Genomic DNA, 19,254 nt, shown 5'->3' with positions numbered 1-19,254 from the left:
ATCACGACACAGGTATTGGCATTCAAAGTAAACAAGGAGTCTACTTCATGGATTAATTACAGTACAAGATGATTAACTTGGCAGGTCATAGACATTTTTTCTTCAGTAGTTGATATAAACAGTCATTTGTTGCACAAAGGTTATCTGAGGGTATTAATCATTTTCAGGATTAATATTTTATTACTTTCTCATCTTTAGGTTAGTCTTTACATGAGGAAAAAAAATACATAATTTTTCCAAGTACAAACAAAAATAAAACAGCTGAAAATAAGTTATTTCACTGAAAGAATGAGTAACGTGTGAATAAATTATCAAACTAATAACTGATGCACTCAGTGTAATTACATATTACATTAAATACATTTTTGTCATAAACTATAAGCCATATATCTCAAAATTAATTTAATTCCAATTAATTTAATTTCCTTTTATGTATTGTTTATGTAATAAGGGCAGATGCAGTATTATAGAAAACTGATCAAAATTATCCAGTGTTATTAACTTCTGGTGGTGTCCAGTTTCACTAGAACACTTCCCAAGAGCACAAAGATGCGTTTATATCATAGACAATTTCAATTTCAATTTTGTTAAACACAATTTAAGTCCAATACATGCACTTGAATAGCTTGACTCACAGAACAGACTCATAGGACAAAATGTATTTGGTTAAAGTGACTTGCATCAGCTGCCAAGGCTGTGATGTTACATGATTAATGAGAGCTACAGCTAAGTAAAGAGTCGATACTTCAAAGTGCCACATGAGCTAATAATGAGAAGCCTTGCTTGCTTTTGGCCAGTTGATCTTTACTTTACAAGTCATGCTTCTACAAGTCTTTAGTAACCATCAGTAATGGCCCGACTGACAGGTCTGCTTCTTTATTGCATTAGACAGCTGGAACTTGGCAGGAAATCTTGGACATATGTGATTACCGCCTTGGAAAGATAAGTCATGGTGCCATAGCTGCCACTTGGGGCGCTGTCATAGAAAAAGTTGCAAATTCCAGTCGCTGGGTCCTTCTCCAGGAAATAATCGCCGGCACTGTGAGATTTCTGGTGATTCAGTAACGGGACAGAGTCAACATCAATGAGCGTACACTAAAACATACAGTCAAATAAGGATGTACTTCATTCAACTTTTGTCAGTAATAGTACCTGGTCATTGAGGAAAAGGTCGTTGGCCAAATGCAAAATGTGATTCACGTGGATAATGCCACCAATGTTGTCCACGTCTACATCCGCCACCAGGCCTAGGACCATCACAGTCTCCACTAGCAGCTGCCGGTACTCGGGTTGAGGGACGTGGTTCAAGACAGACTCCACCTGAACCGCAAACTTGATCTCTCCAGCCGTCATCTATACAGAAATCACAGCATTAAACGCACTTCCATGGGCACAAACGCTTACAACTTCAGCTTTGGCAGCATGTTACCTCTCTTGTGGTAGAAGACGGCAAAACATATCCATCAATGGAGAGGCCATGGCACTTCTGTAAGATCTTCCAGACCTTCTGGTAGAATCCCATTGGGACTCTGTTGATAGCTCCGTCTAGCCTGCGTCTCCTCAGCCACTGGCCTTGCCTCTCCTCCCAGTGTAGCTGCCCACAGCCTGAACTCTGACCCAGTGGAGACAGGATTCCACTAGGGGTGGAGGGGCTGCTGCAACGCTGTCATTAGTGAACAAGACCAATCTCAACGCGTTTTCAATGGTATAGCTGCACAACACAATTAAAAGCTGCTGTTTTTTGTTTTTATATTGAGCTCATATCAGAGCTTAGGTCCAATTACTGATCCAAAAAGCTGCATCCCATTTCAGATTTGTGGATGGCGATAGATATTGAGTACTGAAAAACCAATAGCATGCACAGGTTTGTCATGCTGTCTTTATCTTGCAAAATTACCATTTGAACTGAATCTGTTACAGTCCACGCGGTCATTTATGTAAAAACAAGACACTGTAGCGGGTGATAAAGGACAAAGGTGTTATTGCACGCTTTTGTTATTTTTGTCTGTGTAGCAACAGCCTGATCCAGCTTACACCACCTTAAAAGGGACTTTATATAAGGGACTTTATATAAGATAATGCCCTGTAAATAACTGTCTGCTAAGGAATATGCCATGTGCCTATCTGCTTATCTTAGTTCCTTCATAATACTGGAGTAACAAGCTAGCAAGCTATTACTACACAGACAAAACTTGTTGGACAGAGAAATCTAGGTTCTATTTTCTAACAATTGCTGACAATAAGTAAATGAAAAAAAGAAATCTTATCGTTAAACATAGAAAGGCACATGATGACTGTCTAAATGAAACATGAACAGCTTTGTTCACTATATATCCTACATACTATATATTAAAAACAACAAACCTAGAGAGGACATGGTAAGTTCATATGAAGCAGATGAGATGAGGGGATTACCGTGGAGCGAGGAGAAGTCACATTGCTACTCAAGGAATGACTGCCACTGATGATCTACACATGAATATGGATGACAGAAACAGTGTGCAATGGTTTTATAATCCTCGTACTAGAGACTGTACACAGCTGGTGAAAAGAGAGAATCTGAAAATAAAAAGGCATGCCACTCCACTGAGGCTATAAAAAAACAAGTTATGAGGCAGGATACTTAGATGCAGCCTAATCAATGTCTCGGTGGGTTATTAAAGGGCTTTAAAACTTGCAGAAATATTATATTAAAGGAGATGCTCCTCCAATAAAAGCACATACTTGACAAAGATGATCCCTGTGACACATGGAAAAGTAAAAAAGCGCTTTATTCTACTGATATGTGATGAAAGAGTTCCTCCAGCTATGGACGGCACGGAAGTACACAAAACATGGACAGCCAGTGAACAGGTTTTAGCCGGCGGTTTGGTTATTTAGACCAAGATTAGAAACAGTCACATGCTAAGTATTATCAAAGCCAACCCACACTGACAGGCCGAGAGTCATCCAGCTGCAATCAAAGGCAAGAACAATGTTAGTCTGCCCATAAATAGTTAACAGTTAGATTATATAATGCCTGTAAATCAAGAGATAGATACAGTAAATAGATGGATGATGGATCGATACATTCTTACCTGTTTTATCTCACTCTTTAACTTGTGTATTCCTGTGCGTTCAGTCTTGGTGGCTCCTGTGTGGCCTATTTCATGGATGGATATCGCAGGACTAGTGGCTGTGGACTGGATTGGACGCACTGATGAAGAAAAATAAAGAGGAAGTGAGAAACAATATACAGTAGTTCACATGGTTCTGAATGTCTGAATAAATCTATGACTTTTGCTCGTCTTAAAATGTATGATTTTAAGATGACCAATTTTTCACAGATACACTCAGGCAGCTGTTTTTCCAGGTTAACTGCTGCAGGTATCAAAACACCAGTTAATGATTTGGTAGAGCAGGAACTAGGACGTAGTTATAAAGTCAGCGCAGTTGTGCATAAAAGTCTGAATTATCCTCAGATTTTCATACAAAATTCAAAGTAGATTTAAAGTGAAGATACTTGACCAGTTATCATTTATGGCTAATAAGTGTAAAAGAAAAAAATAATAAAAATCAAACCTTTGTTTTCTGTGTTTGGTGTGATCTAATATGAGAATTAACAAATGTGGTCTCTTAATTTATGCATTTCTTTTCAAACAAAGGCTTTTAGGATGTGTTTATCCAGTACCTCATGCAGCTCCTCCGAGGCGCCACAACCACCATCAACAAGTGTTTCCACCGATTAACTTCTCACTTCAGTTCTTTCCACATCATTATTACTAAACTAACTTTCAGGACCATGACTTTGCTATTCTGGAATATACAACGCTTTGAGTCATTGTCTTGCAGCATTTCCTGTTGTGATTTTAGTTCATGGACAGATGTCCCGGTATAATTCTTCATCATGGCCCAGATGCAGCAAACAAAACATCATACTACCTCTACCATGTTTCTAAGATGCAATAAGATTTGTAAGCAGTAGTGCTGCTAGAAAAAAAAGTGGAAAACACTCACTGCTTCTTTCAACTCCAAACTCTTTTCCACTGAGGATGTGATGCAGCAGGTTCTTCATATCGAACGGACTCAGGTTCATCAAACTCTCCGACGCCTCTTCCCCTGTAAAGGCACGTCATTACTTGTCTTTCATCTGCGTTGTTTCACTTGTCAAGTGTTTTCCATTTGATCTTATTTGACATATCCTTACCAGAACAGTGTAGGCTGCGGGCCAGCTCGGTGGCCATGACTTGCATGATGAGGCCGATCCTGAGTCGGAGCATGTCCCCGAATAGAGCAGGCTGGGAGCGCACGTACATGGCTAGATAGACCATGATTTCCTACATGACAAATGAAAACAGCTGACCGATGGAAGTTCTTATAATCATGTTAGAAACCCGACAGGTTGCAGGTTTACCTGAGTGAGAACAGCTATGCTGATGTCCTGACCACTGGCCTCGAATATCAGAGTGCTCAACTCTTCAGGAGGAAGTGGACTAAAAAGAACAAGTGAGCAAGATTAAAAGGTTATTATTCATTTCAATGGGACATAAAAACTCAACATTAAAGCCTGGTAAACAGCTTACACTGCGATCACTCTTTCCCTCGGTTCAGGAGGCAAACCGACAGTCAGCTGCTTGTGATGGGAAATCAAATCTGTGCAGGCCTGATAGAGGACAAATAGAAATAAAAATATTGATGAAGTGTTTTGCATCGTAAGCCTTTACTTCACATATGATTATCAACTAATCTTAGGTTTTACAAAAATAAACCATGAGAAACATAGTTGCTTTCATCAAGTTGCTTCCATTCGCAGGAGCTCAAAAGAATTTGGACATGGTAACATGATTGGAAACAAAGCCATAATTTTCAATAGTAGGATGAAAATTCTTTACCATTAGTGACTGAAGTCTGGAGCGCATGGAGATCATCTCATTCTGAGTTTCTTCCTTTCTTATTTGCCAATGCAGCCACCGAGCATGCTTGTTCCTGCTTGTTTGTGACCCTTTTTGCTTTCAGTTTTATGTTCAGCAAGTGAAAAGCTTCTCTGTTTGGTTGAGATCAGGCAACTGACTTGACCACTGAAGAATATTCCACTTAATTTTGCACAATATTTTCACCATCTATTTGCTCTAGAAGCGCTGTCTTATCAGTTTTGTAGCATTTGGTTCAATGTGCTCAGAGTAAATCCCTGTGCACCTCAGAAAGTCTCCCTCTACTTTTTACATTCATGAGGGTGTCTTTAGATTGTAACTTGAATATGTACTTGACTTCTCTTGATGTTGTGAAAGCGTTCATCTTCTCCGAGGAATTGATCCACTTTATTTTTTTTCTCCTGGGGTCTTCCAAATATTAAAATAAAGTTAAACTCACTGGAGTTTTTTTCCATTTAAATGAACCTAGCTGTTGTTTGGCTGCACCTTAAAGGGGACCTATTATGAAAAACATGTTTTTTCTTGCTTTAACATATATAAAGTGGTCTCCCCTCAACCTGCCAACTCAGAGAAGGAGGAAAGCAACCAAATTCTGATCAGAATCCCGCATAGATAATGAGGTTAGAGACTGGGATGATAAAGACATGGCTCAGAGGCTGAATTTCAAATTTATTTAGCAAAAACCATCAAAAGCTTGTTTTTAAGACATTCAAGGCCTGTTTAAAATAGGTATTAGATGCCATAATAGGTCCCCTTTAATGTTTTGCTGTCTCCCACATGCATCTTTCTTTTTCAGCCTGCTACCCTTGCACTAACATCTCCCTGGACTTCATATTAGTATCTCCAGATAAACAGTTGCCAAATGCCAACCTGATATTACCTCAACACCTTTAATGTGCTTCAACTGTCCTAAAGTAAAAAGGTAATAGATCACAACCGGCCAATTCACTTCTTTAAGTTTATTGTCCAAATACTTTTGTTTCCCTTAAAATGGAGGTGCTTAATTTAAAATGAATGTTGTTTGTCAAACCTCTACAATTAAAGCGGAAAGTCAACTTTTTGGGCACATTTTAATCTGAATATATTGTTGTGGTACATAACAGAAAAAAAATCATACATTTCAGTCCAGACCAGGACCTCTCACTGACCTCGGCGAGAACCTCCACTCTCTTTCGCAGTATTCCTGAGATGTATCTGATAAGCCCCCACTCCTTGCATGCTCCGGCTTGTACATATAGCTCCTCTAACAATGAACTCACACTAACCCCACCCTGACCAGGGCCTGATAACTCCACCACCCAATCAGCTCCTCTGTTTGTGGGAACAAAAACAAAGAATGTGCAGTGATAAAAGGCAACACTGTTTGTTTACGCGTGAGTGTGTTTTTTGTTTCTATGTGAATACTTCATGACGTAGAGAATGTAGAGGATGTCCGCCTGGTCCTGCAGAGTGGGACACTCTTTCAGCTGCCTCACCAACGCTGCAATGTCTGTGTTGCCCTGAGAGTCTCGAGGCAGGTGCAGGTCAGCAACACTGGGGTGCTTTGAGAGGAGACGTCGGTGTTAGAAAGACACACCAGCCGGTGGATTCTGGCGGAAGGATCTGGTGTCTTTACCTTGATCGGCTTTGCTGGCGGGCCAGAATGTGGATGAGGAACTTCAAGAAGATTGAGAGATCTGCGGTGCTTGTTCAGGACTGGAGTGATGGGTAGATACATGGAAGACTCTGAAACATATGAACTTATTCATTATAAATATCAAACTGGAATTACCATCAAACGATTTAAAGTTGCGGCCAGCCCTTTGTAGATGAACCCTTACATTCTTAAAGAAAAAAAACTCACTGGGTATGTTCAGGCCCTGGATCTGGGCCATAAATGACAGGATGTCTCTTGTGGTGTGTTCGGCACTGAAGACGTGGTGCTGCCCCCTCTGGATGGGAGGAAGATGGGACTTGGTGGTGGTGCAGTGGTGGAGCTGCCTGAGGTACTGGTCGAACATGTCCTTTGAGCCCTCTATTTAGGAAAAAGGAGTAGAATTCAAATGTAATCAAAACTGCATGTTTAGAACGGTAAGTGCTGTTCATTACTTACTATCTGAGGTCAGATAAGTGTTATAATCCTCTCCATATTCATCATTGAGCTCCTCTTCCTCATCTTCAAATAAGCTTTCGTCATCCTCTTCATCCAGGAAGGTGAGGCGGGTGTGAAATGAAGTGGTTTGGACACTAGAGAGGTCTGACATCTGCACCCTGTGGTAACAGAGACACAGATTAGTCTAAAATGGCACGTAGGAGGGAATGAATAACAGGGATGTTGTTACAAACGTATCTCTTATTTCATGTTATGAAAAGAAATAAACCTCGCTCCAGCAAAATAGCCATTTTGTAACTTCCTGAGTGTTGCTAAGATACACGAATCCACGGTATCTCCATCTTCAACTGGACATGAAAAATAAACAAACATTGGGAAATACATTAGAGTACTATAAGAGAAAAATCAAAGTATAGAAATTTACAATATGTACACTCACAGATACAAGCAGCCTAGACTGTACAATAAAGTCATGTGACTTTTTAAACATGGCTCATGTCTGCACAAAAAGTATTCAGCTTTTTAGATTTTCACACAAAGAAACAGAACACAAAAAGCGACAAGCAAAAGTACACATTAATTCTAAGGGTGTACCTTCAAGTAAGGTGGAAAAAATTGCTCAGAACTGCTAAAACTGTGAATAATTGCACAAAGATGCAAATACAGATTTTTTTTTTTTACATGGATGAGGTTTTGCCAAAAGGACAAGACTGACGTAGACATGCAGAGAGCTGCACACATTTAGTGTTTGTAGTCTATGTTGTCTTATGGAAAAGATACACACATTTACTATAAAAGCTGAAGAAAGTAGTAGATTATGAAGCACATTAAATGTAGCAGATTAAACAGTAATTTTTCTTTGGGTGTGGAGTCTCTGTACCCAGCATGCTGCGTGTGATGGGAAGGGTCAACGTGGGCCTTCCCGTCATTCTCCAGCAAGAGGAAAGATAGGCCAGCTCGGTTCGTAACATCTCCACAATCATCTGGTTGTCCAGGGCCAGATAGAAATGGTGCTGATCCAAAAACTGAACAAGAAGGACAGAGACGAATAGAGGATAAAAACAGGCAGAAACAAAGCAAAATGAACATGTTTATCCCAGCCTTACTAAACATATATATTGCTGGGTATGAAAACATCCCAGAATCTCGGCTTGACGCTGTTTTACCTGGGGGGTGAATATATAAGAGCCATTTCTGATCTCGTAGAATTTGGATGTTCCCAAGACTCCAATGTGTCTGTAAGGTCTTCCACTCAAATTCAGCTTCTTGCAGTTTCCTGTGGCAATTGCACCGGTTATTACTGCTGTTTTACAGACAAACTCACGCTCACACACACACACACATACTGAGCTATACGCAAAACTGAAGAACTGTATTTTACCCAGCCTGACATAGATGTGGCTCAGGATCCGAGCAGGCATGACCTTGATAGGCAGAACTTCTGACATTGTCTGTACCTCAATCCCATGATCTCTCAGCAACTCCTGGATCTCCACTGATTCTGCAAGCACACAAACTGAAAGACAGATAGAAAGAATTATATTACTCCCCAAACTTTGTGCAGAAATTTGGATATAAGTCCATGAAAAGAAAAGAGGCACATTAAAAGCACCAGAAGCTGATGATATTGACATTTGCAGTTTTCCATATTTTCAAATATGTTTGAAATTAGCCAAAAAGGCCACGCTGACTCAGGGTACAGCTGAGATGATGAAAGTAGGACATCTGACAGAGGCCACTTTTTTTGCTTTGTTTTTGAGGATTTAACACCTTTGAAAAATGACCAACCTTGTACCACAACGTCAGGCTTGAAATTTGTAGAGAATCTCCTGTTTAGAGGATCTATTTCTCCTGGGGCTAAAAATCCCTAAAAGCAACATGGAAAACAGGAGACAGAGGAGAAGAATTATAATATCTACTGCGTGCTTACATTGATGGGTGACGTCGTTTGCATGGTGCCATTGTGGTCTGGTAATATCTTCTACCTTTTATCTTCATTTTCAACAAACAGATAACGTACCTCAGCTAGAAGGCTGCCCAAGATGTAGAGTGACTGTCCCCACATGTGAGGCAGCTGCCCCATGGCCAGTCTGTCCACTGAGTGAGGATTGCTGATCTCCTCCTCCACCTGTGGGAGGAATATATGCTGTAATATTATGTACAAACATTTGCTGGCTGATTCTTCTGCTTGTCGGAGTATATTAACAGGACTGTTGGTAACTGGCAGTCCCATCTACAGTACATGGGACTGTTCAGCAACACAGAAATATTGAAAGTTATCCTCTTGCATCTTCATCTCTCTCAAGACAAATTTGTAAGTTTGGTCCGACCAGGCATCTAAACTGTGACGATACTAAATGAGCAATGTGGGTGCTTAGGCTGTGTTGGTTATTTTCTATGAATGTACCTTGTCAAGCGGCACAGCATAAAGTTCAGGAACCATTTTGATGCCGCTCTTCCCTCTGATCAAAACTCCTTCCAGTGCCTCCTGGTACTCCTGGACCTGTGAACAGCATTTGAACATTTTATAGTTCTTTGGATACCTAAAATAACTGTTTAAATGCAAATAAATAATTGGAGACATGTTGGTGAAACCTTTGAAAAACATTGTCCCATTTCAGCTGTAGTGTTTCACAGTAACTCATTTTTGTTCTTTCATATTTACTAAGATGTTTTATCAATTGAAATTACTTATTTTGATCTCAAAATCTGTATGTGGAACTTTTAGGTTAAAAAGTGTGTTTGCAATTTATAACGGTAATTCATGAACTGAAATGCACATTTGTTTATAGTGACAATTTCTTTGTTTGTTTATGTTTTTAATTAGATGGGATTTAACTTACTTTTTTTCTGGATTCATTTCTACAGGTCTGTTTCCATCAGATTGAACCTCTTCAACAATGTATGTTAAAGTAAGACTTTAGATATCTGAATCATTTTAATGTCTGACTATTTGTAAGACTTTTCAGGAAGTCAAGTAATACAATTTTGAAAGAAAAAATGTTTTTTGTTTTGATTGACTTTTTTGGAGTTGTTTTTTTAAGTTTCCAACAAAATGCAGCAGACTGGGCAGAGTTGCTAGACCAGGTACATTTCTATATTCGTAGGCAGATATATCTAAAATATATCCAGGTTGCCTTTATGAACTTATTACCAAAATGTTTGCTTAATTATGCAGAAATTATACATTTGGGACAGACATAGATACATATTTTCCATGCAAGTCTAATATTACTTTATATTCTAATAAAATTAGGGTACAGAAAAACATTCTGGAAAGTAAAAAAAAAGAAATGCGTTTAGGTTAAGACAGAATAACCCAATTTGGTACTTTTGGTTTAAATACCTGCACTGGATCTCCAGTAAATAAGCCGTCTACAATAAGATACGTCCAGAACACAGGCCACTCGCATTCGATGTTCTCAAACAGTTTGAGCTCCGCAGGATCATAGTGCAGTCGAGTCGGGTCCTAGTGAGAAAACAGTCAAATTATCACCCTTTCAGCTCAAATGGTACAAAACAAACTTAACTTACAACAAGATAAGCTTCTACACAAACCCTGCTGCCTAGTCATTGTTTACTTTCTAAAATATTTATCTCTCACATGAATTCTCTCTCTTTGTCAGAGCTGCCAGTTTCCTAGATTATTTTCAGTGTATTACCTCTTTAGGACAGTGATATCCATCCCTAATGAAGCGGCAGCAACCGTAGCGACCCTGATAACAAGAGTGGAGAGTTTGTGTTGAACGTGTAGGTAAAATTATTGAATTGAAAGGTTTTTCTGTTTAGACTGTACCTGCAATTTGCTTATAATTTCTGATTTAGTGATGGCCACCAGGTCTGCATCCTCCACAGCAAAAGCAGGAAAGGAAATGACAGACAGAAGACCAGCATCTATCTCCTTTGAAGTTGAGGCCCTGGGCAGCATTGAACACAGAATAGCCTGATGGAAAAAGATAAGACATGCTGAGCGCAGGAAAGACGAGCAGAGGTGATGCTGAGATGGCTGGAGGTTAATTCAACATTACCTGACAGTGTTCCACTTCATCAGGTAAAACGTGGATGACTGACTTTGGCCCTCCGTGAGCACCAAACAGATCCAGCTCATCTATGGCCTCCAAAGCTGCCTGCAAAATCCATCAAGACTGCGCTACATTCACTACGCTACATCTCATATATATATATATATGTTTTTTTGTCTTTAATGCATAGTGCAGTATATCATGAACATTAAAAATAGTAAAAGCAATATGAGGCTCCTGTACCTTTGCCATTCCTACAGAGCTGCCGTTGAGCTCGGGGATGCCCTGGTTGGTTTTGTCACCTCGCTCCCACATGCCGTAATCCTGCAGGAGTAAAACTGTCACCAAATGGCACAAAAGTGGTACATTTTTATGTGCCAGTGTGTCATTCTGAATATTAAATACCCCCCACTATAACACTGTGTTCATCTAGAACTCAGATTTTGACCATGGATTTTGAATGATGCCGCAGTCAGAACGATGACAGGCTAGTTACAGATCCATCCATCTATTATTGTTGTTGAGGGTCACGTGGATCTGCTGGAGCCTGTTCCAGCTCTGTCTGGTCACCAGGCAGGGGTACACAATATTTTAACCTCAAACACCTTCCCTTTAGAAAAACAAACCTCTGGATATGTTGCTCACCGCGACTTTGTAGGCTGCCTCTATGTAGAAGACCAAGTTTTGGATGAAGGCTACCTCATCAAGGTTGGAGATGATATGCAGGCCTGTGTGTCAAGACAACAAAGGCATTAACCATCTTGTGTTCTGTGGTCTCAGTATTGTAAAATGCATAAACACACACTCATAACTAAAAGTCAACAAATATAAACCCTGCTCTGCAGTGCTACCGCACCTGAGGCTGTCATCTGTGCGAGCATCAACAGGTAAATGGAAGTGGCGTCCACCTGAAGATGGCCCCACTCGTCATCCCTGACCACAGTGGCGCAGGTGGCGGTATCATATTTGGCATGCAGGCAATCCTTTGTACTCTGGGTCCTCTTGAACTTCTCCACCTTGTCCACCTGAAGACACACAATCCAAATCAAGCATGACCACCAATAAAAAGCATACAATAAGAGAGAAGAGATGAGAGAGAAGCTTTGCCCAGAGATGCCCCTAACTTTTGTTTTCATTTGCAGTCAATCCTACAGTTGTTTTCTATGTGATTCTTGTTCAGTCTCAAAAATGTCACTGAATGCCCTCAATTTAATCTTGGGTATGCCTGAAAAATGAAAATCCAAAATGAAGAAGTCATGTCTTACAACCACTGCACCTCACTTTATGTCACACATAAACGACCTTGAAAGTAGCTTTGAGAGCCACACTGAACATCACAGCAGAGATGACACTCAAGAAAGTAGTGATGCAAGAGATAACGACACAGTGACCAAGCAAGAGACCAAACAAGAGTAAATCTTGGAAAGGAACATAAAAAGAACCTAACTCCACGGACAAAGAGACCAGAGAGGGAACGTCTATGGTGCCTTTATGGCACTTTAAAGCTCAGACACAATTGAGTCGTACATGACAAAGATCACCCCAGCTAACTCTGGGGCAACGGTAAAAATTGTGCACCGTCCCTGTCACATAAAGAAATAAAGCTGATCAAAACAAAACCACTGTCAGTGTTGGGTTGTTCTTCTAATGAGTTGTTCTTTCTTTGCTCTTCCTCCAGGAGGAGGCAGAGCAGCAGCCATGGATGTGTCTGGCACAACTGTTTTCCATTTACCCTCTTTGGGTGTCTGTACTTACTGTAAGCTCTGCTCTGTTTGCATGCAGCACTGGATGGTTGGCAGTTCAGCACTGGTCAAGTCTATGCCAGCAAACCTGTGGCCTTTTCAGGCCACCATTCCTGTCGTGGTCCTTTGTGTGTTTGTATCTTCACATTTAGCGATATTGCTCTCTTGATTGTTTGGAGCAATAAAAGACTTTTCATGACCTTTACTTGCGCCTCCTTGGAAACCATTCATTCCAGTTTGTATTTGGGGCCTCAAAAACATTTCTAACATGACAACACGCACAGAACGGCTGAAAGAGAAACGGACAACAGTGTTGCAACTGCACAGTCAAAGTCCAGACTTCAACCTGATTGAACTACTGTGCTGACACCTCAAGAGTTCAGCACACAAACAAACAAGGGACTGCTGGCATCAATATATTGAAGCATCATTGTAAAAAAAAAAGACTAAAAAACATCCTCCTGAAACAAATACATGAAGTTATTGTGACAATGTGGTTTTAGAAGCGTTTGGATAATGTGATACTTATTTTTTCACACATAACGTATCTTCATATCGGCAAGGAACACCTGATCTTTTTATTTTGTTCATAATGCTCTGTTTTGTAAAACTGTACAAGATATGGTCATTTTCAACAGACTGTGTCTGAGCAGCAGCCGATGAAGTCCACGTGCATTATGACTTTATGAGATCTTCTCCATTTTAACACCCTTGGTGGATGTGGCATCGTCATCTTATGTTCCGTATAGGACACCAACAGCAGGAGAGAAAATACAATCCTCCTACAGCCTCTTATCACTTTCACTTTGATATGCAGATCTCCAAACACTGTTCATTATTAATCTTGGTTGTTTTTTTCTGATAAACTACCTCCATCACCAGAGTTTTAATAATAATAATACTTTCATTTAGCAGACGCTTTTATCCAAAGCGACTTACATCTGAGAGAACAAACACACGGGGAGCAATTAGGGTTAAGGGCCTTGCTCAGGGGCTAGGGCAGGTAGATATATCGAGATTTTAATATATATCGATATATTTTTAAACGCAATATGGTACGAGACAATATCGTTTATATCGATTATTAAAAAAAAAAAAAAATTATGATTTTGATATAGCATATAGCTTATTTTGTGACAAATTGACTTGAGTGTTTTATTTGAGATTTGCACAAATGTTTTGTTATTTGCACAACTGTCAACCTCAGTGGAAAAGTCTGCCTGTTACTGTTTCTACATTGTATTAATTGCACAGGGTATTTTAATTTAATTGTTATGCAGGAAAAGGATATTTGTTTTATTTTATTCAAGAAGCATTTTTATTCTATATATGCAGGCAGTTTATTTTCATTTCATTTGTTTTATACATTTTGATATTGTGCAGACCTCTGTTAATAAAGGTACCTGTGTGACATTTGGCACGAGGCTTTGTATTAAAACTGACTGTTTTTTTAAGGGTTTGCCTCAGAAAAAAAATGAAGCTAACAGAGATGCTATGCTATAATGCTTTGGGGGAAACCCCAATTATGGCACAGAAAAAATATCGATATATATCGAGTATCGCCATTCAGCTAGAAAATATCGAGATATGACTTTTGGTCCATATCGCCCAGCCCTATCAGGGGCCCAAGGTGGTTCGTCTTGGTTGCCATTGAACCCAGTCCTCCAGATTCAAGCCCTCCTCTTTAGCCACTAGACTACCACTCCCCAAAAGCAGAACATGTGCTTCCATCTGGTTTTCTACGACCATCATAAACTGTGTATATGTGCAAGCACAAGGGAGCAGGCCAACATGAAATACTGTATGAGCACTGTGTTTTTCTTACCTGTCTCATCATGCAGTGCAGAAGCCCCTGCATCAATTTTACCACACTCTGTCAACAAACAGAAGTTTCATTAATAAACTCAAAATATTAAACATGTCACAATTATAATACAAACTAATATCTATTTCTAAACCAGTAAAGTGTGATTGTACCAATCAAGGAAGAAAACAAAACAGAACACATCCATTATTATGTGAGACTCTTTTTTCTTTTTCTTTTTTAACAAACATGTGCTTTCTCACAGTAAATTACTATAAAAAGCAAAAATGGTTAAAAAAAAACAACTGCAACTTATCTTATTTAAAAAATATCGAACATGTCAAATTTATTTGTTTATAGTTATTTCAATCCATAAAATATGCCACAGTCAACAGCAATGGGCCCACTCTCGTCTGCATCAGACTAGAAACTACTTTGTTGACATGGACGTGGGGAGCTCAAGTTACCAGAACACGTGACGCCAGCCTCTTGGAGGCCCGGGGCCAGAAGCAAACACGTTTTTTCGACAGTCTCTTGAGGGGACGGAATGAAAGATGCCAGCAAGCAGACGTGGCTTAAGTATCATGAGCTGGTTGAGCAATGCTGGAGGAATGGCTGTGAAAGCAGGCTGTGAGTCCACAGAGGTGGGATGTAGAGGCTCCCCTGCCCACTCCCTGTGCACCATTCACTCTCTGCTTGGTATCACAGGAGCCTTAAAGAGGAAAGGAAGCAAGTCCACCACTGGCGCTACAGAGAGAGCCGCGAGGTGGATTTTATTGATACATTTGAAACTTTGGATAAATTATGTGGGGACACAAGTTGGCTCCTGATCAATTGTAGATGAGAATGTCTGGGGTACATCTTTGATGACGTGTCCCAACACATTTACAGATGTAGCTACACTATGGGCCTGATTTACTAAAGGTTTGCGTGCGTAAAAACGTGTGCAAACTTGACATCACCCGCAAACCAATGTGCCAGCTGATCTACTAACAGCGTGCAAAGAGGACTGCGCCTCTCAAATGAGCAAAATAGCACACGCTGTTCATTTAGTACTTTTGCCCTGATGAATAATCAATATGGGGCGTACCCGCCAGAAAGCGCTAAATACTGGGAGGGGAAAATGCAAATAGGTTCATTTACCACACGCAATGAGATTCACCAAGCCTGAAAGTAATTGCGGGGATTGTGATTGCGTCTGTATTTAATACGTTCGAAAGGAAGGTGCTAATCTGCCCAGCATTGCGCACCGATGGCTGCTGTTATTGTGGCAAGGAGGCGACATCGCCAAAATCAAAGAATACGCAGAGAGAGAGTCTTTATTCTGCTGCATGCTATTTTAAAAATGGTTGCACAAGTTTTATTAAAGGCCACTTTTTCTTTAGTTCTTCGCCTTATATCTTTCCACCTTCTTTTAACCTCATCTGCCGTTCTTTTTGTCTTACCAACTGCATTTATTCTATCACACATTTTCTCCCATATGGCGTTTCTTTTGGTAATGTTTAAATTTCTTTGCTGTAGTTCATGAATGTGTTTATTTGCCTCTTCCACTAATATCTCTAACTCCAACGCGTCAAATTTCATTTTGCGCTTGCGACTATCCTGCTTTCCATCCAGACTCTCCATGGCTCAAACCGTAAGACACGCAACACCTCATTTAAATACTGCTGTTTGCACCCGTTATCAATTGCGCAAGCATTCTTAGTTGATCACCCGCAAAACACACAACAGCACGTGCAAACTTTTTCAGTGCACACGCAATTTAGTACTCTTTATTTAGGATCTTAGTAAATCAGACCCTATGTCTCTAAATTACTTCTTTAAACAAATTTAATTTTTTTAAAGTTATTTCTATAGTAGCTATAATTACTGAGTTTTAGTTGTTTTATACATCATATTAGGAAGCATACAGTTGTGTAAACTACTGTACACTTGACAACATGACACTAAAAGCTTTTCTAGCTTTTACTTTTATTTGTAGACTGTATCCAACATAATCAAACACACCTGTTCCAGTTCGTAGGCTTTGGCCTTGTCTTCGTCACGGTCTGCGTTCTTGCGGTAGGCCATACCCAGCCCCCACACAGCCAGGACGCTGTACACATTGTCTCTCACCCAGGCATCTTTCTTCTGTACACTAGCAGGGAGAAGTCCTGTCACTGGGTTCTGACAAGAAGACACGCAAACAAACGTTTAATTTACAGTAAACAAGTCCTCCTTGCATGTGTAGTTCTTCAACTCTTTGTTCAATTCACTCACTAAAATCTCTCTCAACTACCTTTTTCTGTTAACTACCATTATTCAATAACTCAAAGGTCTTGCTTTAATTAAAATGTCTCTAAGTTAATAAATTGTCCCTTGTTTGTTTACAAAATATACTGCAGTGTGACCTGTGACTCTATAAACTGTTGTATTTGTCTCTCTGGCATCAGCTCACCTGAGCCATTTAACACATTAAATTAGTACTTTGTTAAAATACCACTGAATTGTCTATAAAACAATCAGAAAATAGATGACAGAGATTAATAACGGAAATCACATAGTGAGTTTGAGATGTTTAAACATAAAATTAGTGTCGGGTCGTTAAAAAAATATACACAGTATTAAGATTGGTTTGCGCATAACAATACAGTCGCTTCAGTTTCAGTTTTGGGAAAAGGAACCTGTGACTGCTGGCGTTGCACCTCCATCTGATTATAAACCTGCACCCGGCCATACAAGTATGTGCTGTGCATGGAAAGCTGATACAGTTTCAGTTTATCTGCTGCAGACCCTCAGCGTCTCAGCTAGAACTGACAGTTCCTGCTGCGCCAATTTAAACTCAAGAGCTGATAGATAAAGCTGCACCGCTTGCCAGTCCTCAGCCCATTCCAGAGGCTGAACTTTGCTCGCACTTTGTTTATTTCTATGCAGCGGCTACAGATGAACCTTAACCAATACAAGCTTTAAAAAAAATGTAAACAGACCTTGGAAAAATCAAGGATTTGATTACATAAAGATGTAAACCAAGTGAAGCTTAAAGTGTGCATGTAACTGCAGATTGGAAAGTAACACCATGCAATTAAACAAGCACATTGTACTGAAGTATAATTTTCTTATTCTTTTAAGTTCTTGTTTATTGTTACTTTATACTTAATCAAATCTCGAAGATATATTTTAGTCTGTAGTGGCCACTCACTAGCAGGACACTGTGTAGTTTCATTGGTTAGAATTCACAAGAATCTAGCTGTTATTAACGATGATGATGACTTTGAATTCTAACCCACTGAAACTACACAGTGTCCTGCTAGTGAGTGGCCACTACAAGTCTACCTTTCACTCCAAGAGTGCTTGACAGTAGTGCAACAGTTATAACCTAATTATACATTATAGATCCCTCTGAACTTGGGTAATTTCCCATTGTGGATTAATAAAATTTCACTGAATTCAAGTGAACACACGACACGATACACATGCATGAGATGAAATGACAACCTAAATTGGTTTTGTCGGTTTCTTTAGCATCTTTTCACTTTCGGTTTTCAGAGCTATCATTATTATCATTATTATTACTATTACTATTATTACAGTTATTACAGCTATTATTATTATTAATAATATTATTATTATTTTGTGTAACCTCGATACTTAAGTTAATTTGTTCTTTTTGCATATTCCATTATGTTAAAAGATGGTGAAAATAATCACAGTGTTGACCAGGGAAAAACCTGTGGATGTTTGTTATCTTGCTTGTTGATTTTTATGCTTGTGATTGACCGAAATAAAGATTAACTAACTAACTAACTAACTAACTAACTAACTAACTAACTAACTAACTAACTAACTAACTTACTTGTGGTACTTTTATGTGTGTAATGTTTAACTGTGCAAATAAATAGGCTAAATCTAAAAAATCTAAAAAAAAAAATCTAACTAACTGAAATTGATTTCATATATTGCTTGATACAGATAGATTGGGGGGGGGGGGGGGGCTGAAGAAATTGTGATGGTAAAATCTGTGATTATAGACCTGTTTATCCACCACTATCTTTTCAACCCTACATTGCGTCTCTAGCCTCAATTATGGTGCCTACGGCGTAGGCTACGGCGTAGGTTACGCGACTACGCGCACCGTACGCGAACCTTACCCCGTAGGTCTGCGTCGGTGTAACGCGGAAGCATAAATCAGCCTATGGTCACCTGATGGCAGAGGATCGTCTCCTGGACCAGCCTGGCGTATCCGTCCAGCCGCACTCCAGAGTTACTGCGGCTCCTCATCCTCACTCAGGGGGCAACAAGCGTCCGACGCCTAAAGCTGGGATATTTTCATCGCTTTCAAATACGACTTCATAGTAAAAAAAATATGTATACCTTAAAAAATGATGTCAGTAACGTGGTAAAGTGCTAGCCGAGCAGCATCCAGCTGCTGCACAACATTCACCCACAAGCTGACGGGCTGATTCACACCGCGGAGCCGGCTCACGTGTGTCCTGCTCGGTGTGAGGACTCACGCCTGGTCGATGACAGCATGTGAAGCTTCACATGTGACCGGGAGCATATGGGAGCGACTGTACATCCATTCTGGCACAAATACATTATGTTCCCGTTGTTCCGTGCCCATAGAGGGCGCCAAACACTCCCATCTCCACCTCCTCAAGCTATCGTGGCTCAAGGCTGATTTATGGTTCTGCGTTTACACCAACGA

General features: G+C 39.9%; 1 protein-coding gene across 7 annotated transcripts; it reads right to left on the bottom strand.

Moving 5' to 3' along the window:
• phka2 (phosphorylase kinase, alpha 2 (liver)) lies at positions 1-19,136 on the bottom strand. Of its 7 annotated transcripts, none has more exons than XM_061740570.1 (33): positions 18,995-19,133; positions 18,750-18,864; positions 16,578-16,736; positions 14,592-14,639; positions 11,881-12,049; positions 11,670-11,752; positions 11,268-11,348; positions 11,031-11,129; positions 10,799-10,945; positions 10,665-10,718; positions 10,349-10,471; positions 9,410-9,505; positions 9,023-9,130; positions 8,791-8,869; positions 8,384-8,518; positions 8,169-8,278; positions 7,883-8,027; positions 7,271-7,349; positions 7,003-7,160; positions 6,754-6,924; positions 6,526-6,635; positions 6,315-6,451; positions 6,059-6,221; positions 4,563-4,642; positions 4,394-4,472; positions 4,187-4,316; positions 3,997-4,098; positions 3,078-3,196; positions 2,930-2,953; positions 2,416-2,469; positions 1,430-1,663; positions 1,153-1,353; positions 1-1,050 (listed from the first exon to the last, which is right to left on the bottom strand). In XM_061740570.1, exons 2-33 carry the CDS (start codon positions 18,825-18,827, stop codon positions 877-879), a joined length of 3,729 nt encoding a protein of 1,242 aa, XP_061596554.1. In that variant the 5' UTR covers positions 18,828-18,864; positions 18,995-19,133; the 3' UTR covers positions 1-876. The 7 variants fall into 7 exon arrangements, with proteins under 7 accessions (XP_061596554.1, XP_061596546.1, XP_061596536.1 ...); XM_061740562.1 differs by having other exon boundaries at positions 18,991-19,131; XM_061740552.1 differs by having other exon boundaries at positions 18,750-19,136.
• Positions 19,137-19,254: the final 118 nt, after the last annotated feature.

The sequence above is a fragment of the Cololabis saira genome, chromosome 2 (genome assembly GCF_033807715.1).
Source record: "Cololabis saira isolate AMF1-May2022 chromosome 2, fColSai1.1, whole genome shotgun sequence".
Lineage (NCBI taxonomy): Eukaryota > Metazoa > Chordata > Actinopteri > Beloniformes > Belonidae > Cololabis > Cololabis saira.
This window is presented reverse-complemented; position numbering and strand designations above follow the sequence as displayed.